Here is a 6175-nt window from a genome sequence, read left to right as displayed (position 1 = left end):
CTTCAAAAGGGTCAAAAGGAGAGCTGTGGTTGTCATTGTGTACCTATGTTGAACCATATATTGATTACAGATTGATTGCAGCCCATTTTCGATTGGTGCTTCCTAAGTATGTCCAGCAATGTGTCCGCAGGGAGAATCTCTGCCTGGTTTATAGTATTAACCTGCCCCTCTTATCTTTTTTCTTTCTGTTTACAGTGATCATTTATATTGATAAAGTGCAATCATTTGTTGAGGACGGTTTGTCCTCCGGAGCAGGAGTCCCCCCCAAGTGTGCCCTTAAGTATGGCATTATTAAACATCCATATGTATTAGCATATACAGCATGTGTATTAATGTATGTCTGTCTCCATGCGTGTGGTCTCAGTTTAACCTCAGAACGTGCGATTCAACACGAGCTTTACAATCTCTCTCTCTCTCTCTCTCTCTCTCTCTCTCTCTCTCTCTCTCTCTCGCTTTCTCGCTTTCTCTCGCTCTCCTCTCCTCCTCCCCTTCATGCCCTCCTCCTCCTCTTCCTCCTCCACCCCCTCCCTCCATCCCTCGCCACTCTCTACCTGATTCAGATCCGCTACGACGCTATGCGTATGACCGCGTCTCTCCCTGCAAGGCGAGCACCGGAGAGAGCCGCACGCTGACCGCCCCGGCCGCACGCGAGCAAATCCAAGCCGGCAGACGAGCGACCCAGGCCGGGCAACAGGCGCGGGAGACACCGCTGCTGCTTAACCTCCGCCGGAGGAGAAACGGGGGGACGGAATAGAGCGGCGAGGGTAAGTGATCTCCATATTTCACCCGACACATGAGAGCGGAGAGGGGGGCTTGTCTTTGCGGGGAGGAGGTGGCCGCACGGTAACAGCGATCGCTCAGGTTTGAGATCAGTGTTCGTGGCAGCTAAGACGATTGATGACAACGGAGTTAAATGTGGAAATGTGCGTTTTATTTATTGCGTCCGCAGAGCTCACACAAGCGACACGGACGGAATGAATGATGAAGCTGGCAGAGGAGCGACCGCCTGTTGTGCATCGCTTCATGTTTATGATCTAATTGAAACCTCACGTATACGCCAGGGTGGTCTAACAGGCGACATCCACGACCCGAAACACGCGTGTGTGTGTCTGTGTGTGTGTGTGTTGTTATTTGACTCCATCTCTGTCGATCGTGCGTGTGCCGCTGTCAAGTTTGTTGTGATCTGAGGCGGCAGCAGCGAAGTGAGATGCAGAACAGGTTTTTTGTAATTAGGATAACGCTGCGTCTGTAGCGTGACGAAGCTTGCACGCATGCACAACACACAGACACTTTTGATGAGATGTACACTGGCAGTCAAATGATGTGATACTTGTGTGTGTGTGTGAGAGAGAGAGATGATTTGTTTTAATAGCATGTATCATCACATAAGAAGATTATGTCAGCACCACTTTTGTCATCATTACCATAATCTTTATTGCCTATCATCATCATCATCATCATCATTATGACAGTTTTCTTAGGCCTTCCTATCGTCGCGTTTCCGACCCCATTCATCTCCAGTTTGGCCGTGGCTGCACTGTGCATTGGTGTCTGTGTAACGTAGGCGGCTTTGCATGACACAAGCTCTATTTAAAAACGCCGGCGTAAACTGTAAACCGCAGAGTGTTTTCGCACAAGCGCAGGAAGAAATAAAGAGGAAGCGAAAAAAGAGAAGTGGCCGTTATTGTCACCCTGGACCTTCTACTTAAATGACATGTAGAGACAATGACAGAGTTGTGAAACACGCGTTAGAAACTTTCAGAGAGCTGCAACTCCCCCCAAAACAACTCTGGTGAGTTTTTTCTCTCTCTCTCTCTCTCTCTCTCTCTCTCTCTCTCTCTCTCTCTCTCTCTCTCTCTCTCTCTCTCTCTCTCTCTCTCTCTGTCTGCCCTGATATAAAAATTCATCCCTCAATCTTTTCCAGAACCGGGACCCCTGATAGAGAGATCTGCAGAAGACACGTCTGGCTTCCTGCAGCCTGCCGTCCCATTCGTCATCCTCTCCTCTCTTCCTCTGCTTAGCCAAGCTTTCAACTCGCCAAACTCCCATCTCTTCCCCTGCCCCCCCCCCCCTCCTTAATCTTTGATCCATCATCCCTCCCCCGCTCTCGCATCAGCCTCTCCTGTCTTCCATCCTTTCCCCTTTTGCCTTCCTTCACCCTCCACCTGAAAATCGCCATGGCGTCCAAGCTGAACCCCAACGTCCTGTACGTGGCGGACCCCGGCGAGCCCATCGGATCAACCCAACCGGACTCTGAAAGGACTCACGCTGTACGTACCGTTTACTCTCTGTTTAAACACAAAATGGATGCAACAGATTGCAGGATTGTAATTGTAAATTGTAAAGACGCCAAAACTCCAAGTGTTTGCCCAAATCAAAGTCCTGCATTGCGGATCGGTATTTGTGGTGCCAGATTTTCCCAGAACAACAGAGGCATTTCTGTGAAACTGTTGTGCACTTAACACAAATGAACTCCTCCAGAAGAGGGTTTCACGCTCGCAAAATGACTCAAGGCGTGAGCAGCAGAGAGCTAATCTGCAGCCCCGCATCAGGTCATTTCTTGGAACATCAACACTGTGAATCCGCACTCTCTAATCGACCCAAATTTGTTGCGCAAGTTGCGGTGTGCACACAGGAAGTGATGAGTCAAAACTTAACATGCAAGTGAAAAGGCAGCGACAGTCCATTCATGTCCTGGGCTGTCGCTGATGAACGGTCTTGTTACAGTGTTTCCAAATTCTTGCATCGATGGGGTTCGCTGCAAGTTACGGCATTCAGATTCCCACAGTTCTGAGAGTTTATGGGGATAAATGCTTTTTGGAATACCGTGAAATCCTTTTGATGAGCAGTTCTGTCCCGTTTCTGTAAATGGCGTGATGTCAGACTGAAACTATCAAACACTACAGATGCCATTGGAGGTTGCAAACGACAAGAAAATGTTGATTACATGCAATAACATCCATTAATCCGTCACAGAACCTTCTTAACAACTCCACATAGATCTGAGTTGGCTTTGATTTGATTTGATTTCCCCTTACCTCTATTTTTCCAGTCCGGGGAGGCCGGAGAGGAGTCGTCAGACAGTGACGGCGAGCAGGAGGAGACGTCGCACAAGCTGATCCGCAAAGTGTCGACCTCGGGACAGATCCGGGCCAAGGTAGGAGAGTGTTTTTGTGTGGAGGTTTGGATTAGAAGACCTAATCCTGGTCCTAGAGTTCCTGGATTATCATTGAATTTTAAATGGTCGTATTTCGTACAGGCAGAGGCCTCGAATTAGATCAATTGATCCGTGCCGTGTCTGACTACGTCTGGGAATTGTACTTTAGGTTTTAAGCCTACGCCGTCCTGCATTATAGATGGTGGATCTCAGCTTTATCAATTTTTCCTATGTGTGATGACCCCTTGGAGAGCTTTTCCGAAGTATTGAGGACTCGTAGTTCACCCATTTGCACAGTTTAGACGTCTTGCCTTTGCTTGTCTAGGTCTCTTGACTCCACCTGAAGCATCTCTCTGTCTCTCTGTGACGTAATTTTTGTCAACTCCGTAATCTCGCCAGCGTGCTCATCTGAGGTCAGCTGACTTCCTCGTCGGTCGGTCGGCCCGCTTCCTGCATTCTTCTCTATAACTGCCCAAGTGACGACGAGCTGTTTGTTCAATCTGTGATAGCCGATCTGATGATGCAATCGAGGTCACAGCTTCCTCCCTTATTGCATGTTTGACACGTGCTTGTTTTACCGTAACGCACTGGCGGTTTGATGCTTGATGGCCTCTTCCTGGCAAGTACACACCCCAAACACACACAAACAAGACTCATTAGTTATTGATGAACTAATATCTGCAGTGAGAAATGCAGTCTTCCAATGTAAATACACTGATACGAATTGTCTAAATTATTAGTGTGTGTGTGTGTGTGTGTGTGTGTGTGTGTGTGTGTGTGTGTGTGTGTGAGGAAGTCTTGTTGAAATCATTATCCATTACGGTTATTGACCTCCACTGTAAATCACACTCGGATCAATAGGAGACACGAGATACCCGGCAACCCCTGTCGTCATGGGGACGGCATTCAATAATGGTATTGGATATCAGTCTGGCATTGATGGCCTAATCTCATCTGACACCACCATACAGTGGTTTGTGGAGGGGGGTGTGTATGCCTTGAGCACACCTGAGTGGGTTGCCGTGGTTTTAGTGTCTCGTACAGAAAGGGGGTGAAGGGGTAATTGTAATTTCAAAATTAGTCAAAATCACCAGTTTTAATTATTACATCTGCAGTGTTGCCTGGATACCCTTCAGTCATCCAGTAATTCTCAAGGCAGAAGTGCCGCTGTATTGCTCTTCTCCTATTGGTTGAAAGAATCCGTTGCCAACGCTGAATGTAGCTCTCTGATTGGCTGTCTGTCGCTTAAATGTGTCGATGCAATGTGACGGCATGTCCAACCTGATAAGTTCTTGTATAGTTACTCTGCCCTGTGTGTGTATGTGTGTGTGTGTGTTGATTAGATTGTGTGTACCTACAGTCATGTGACTCAGATTAAGCTAGTCATCGACTCCAGGATTACGCTTGATTAACAACAATGGCCCAAACAGATTAGTGCTTGTTTATCTGTGAGTGTTGGCTTGCCTGTGAGCCTCTGTGTGTGTTTGCGTTTGTTTGTGTGTGTGCGCGCGTTCGTCTGTTTGAGCTTTGACTCGCCAACTCTGGCTTTTCTGTGCCTCCTCCTGTTAGCGCATTCGTTAGAGCGTCACCCTGTTAGCGCGCTCGTTAAGGAGGTGCTAATTCTCATCAGCTGTGACACGACATCACATTAATTCAGTCCCTTGCCCGCCCGTCTCTAAAGGATTACACACACGCCACAATGGCCATGTGAGATGCATCCCGTCACCACGACGAAGCCCAGGAGACTCCCACGCTTGCTGTTATTTAATATGTTCAGATTTTTGTGTGTGTGGACAAATGATCCTGATCTACAGTTGACCCCAAAGTGTGTAGAAGTCCTAAATATTGTGTAACTCTGCCTTGGTTGGTAGTTTAGTCATTTTAAATCAGATTTTGATGGTGTTATAACTAAATTACTTCATTAAAAGCATTCACCTTCTCGTTTGGGGCCGGCAACCATTTTATCATGTAAACAAAGCAAATAGAAAACAATGTACTAGAAAACACGTTCTAATGTATGTTTGGAAATAAACAAACAAAAATTTGTCGTACAAACTGCACATTTGTAAAACGACGTCGCCCACGGTCACATGCGGCGCTGCTCTGTAAGTCGGCAGGGTGATAGACATGAATGTGACCTCGGGGATGGATTCGGCTAATTGGCTCCCAGCGCGTAGAACCTTATGAACGCTGACTTTGATGGATTTCCTCATGGATCAAGATTGATGGTGTCTCCATGTTTTGTTTCGGTCACAGTTTGACGTGTGGATAAGGAGGCAATGTAATCCTGTGTGTGTGTGTGTGTGTGAGTGTGTGTGTGTGCGTGTGCAAACAAACATTTAACTTGTTCACATACAGTATAGAGCACTTAATCATAATATAGCAAGATGTTCCAGTATAGATGATCAATAAAGTGATCAGAATAAGGTTTCTGATCAGATTTCCTGTATATGTTGATTGTTATGTATTTGATAAAGCCAGTTAAGAGAGAAGTACCCCCTTGCCATTACGTGCTTGTCCTCCATATAGCTGTCTCTACCCCCAGGCTCAGTTACATAAAGCTCTACCATCTTCTCCTCCTCCTCCTCCTCTTCTTCTTGTTTACCTCGTCCTCCTTTGCTTCGTGGAAAGCTAAGGAGGCACAGGAAGAAAAGGAGGCGGCAGAGCAAACGCCTTCTGTGAATCGCTTGTGTGTTTGTGATTTTTGCATGCCTGCGGCATGACCGCTGCCGTGGCTTTAAGGAGGCCGGCGGTGCAGGCCTTAATGGACTCACACACACACACACACACTCACAGAGAGGGAGGGAGAAGGGGAGAGAGAAGCAGTCTCTTCCTTATGTTTCTGGCATTATGAGGCAGAGTACACAAGACAACACGTTTGTCTCTCTCTCACACTCTATCATCCTCTCTTACTGGCTCACCCTCTCTCACACTGTCTCTTACTCGCTCTCTCTCATGCTGGCTTTGTCTCTCTCACTCCATCTCTGTCTTACTCACTCTCTCTCACTCCGTCTCTCT

At 47.2% G+C, this 6175-nt stretch overlaps 1 protein-coding gene across 2 annotated transcripts in view; it reads left to right on the top strand.

Moving 5' to 3' along the window:
- Positions 1–560: 560 nt before the first annotated feature.
- Positions 561–6175, top strand: part of LOC143010229 (diacylglycerol kinase eta) — a 42271-nt gene continuing 36656 nt past the window's right edge. For both annotated transcript variants that reach the window (XM_076162447.1, XM_076162446.1), the window contains exons 1-3: positions 561–764; positions 1925–2270; positions 3053–3157. In XM_076162447.1, the coding sequence (XP_076018562.1) occupies positions 2178–2270; positions 3053–3157 (198 nt within the window). In that variant the 5' untranslated portion in view covers positions 561–764; positions 1925–2177. The remainder of the gene's footprint in view (positions 765–1924; positions 2271–3052; positions 3158–6175) is intronic.

This window comes from Genypterus blacodes, unplaced genomic scaffold (genome assembly GCF_046128005.1).
Source record: "Genypterus blacodes isolate CSIRO-AG114 ecotype Tasmania unplaced genomic scaffold, CSIRO-AGI_Gbla_v1 ptg000122l_1, whole genome shotgun sequence".
In the NCBI taxonomy this organism is placed as follows: Eukaryota; Metazoa; Chordata; class Actinopteri; order Ophidiiformes; family Ophidiidae; genus Genypterus; species Genypterus blacodes.
Note: the sequence above shows the minus strand (reverse complement) of the source record. Positions and strands in the feature narration are given on the sequence as shown.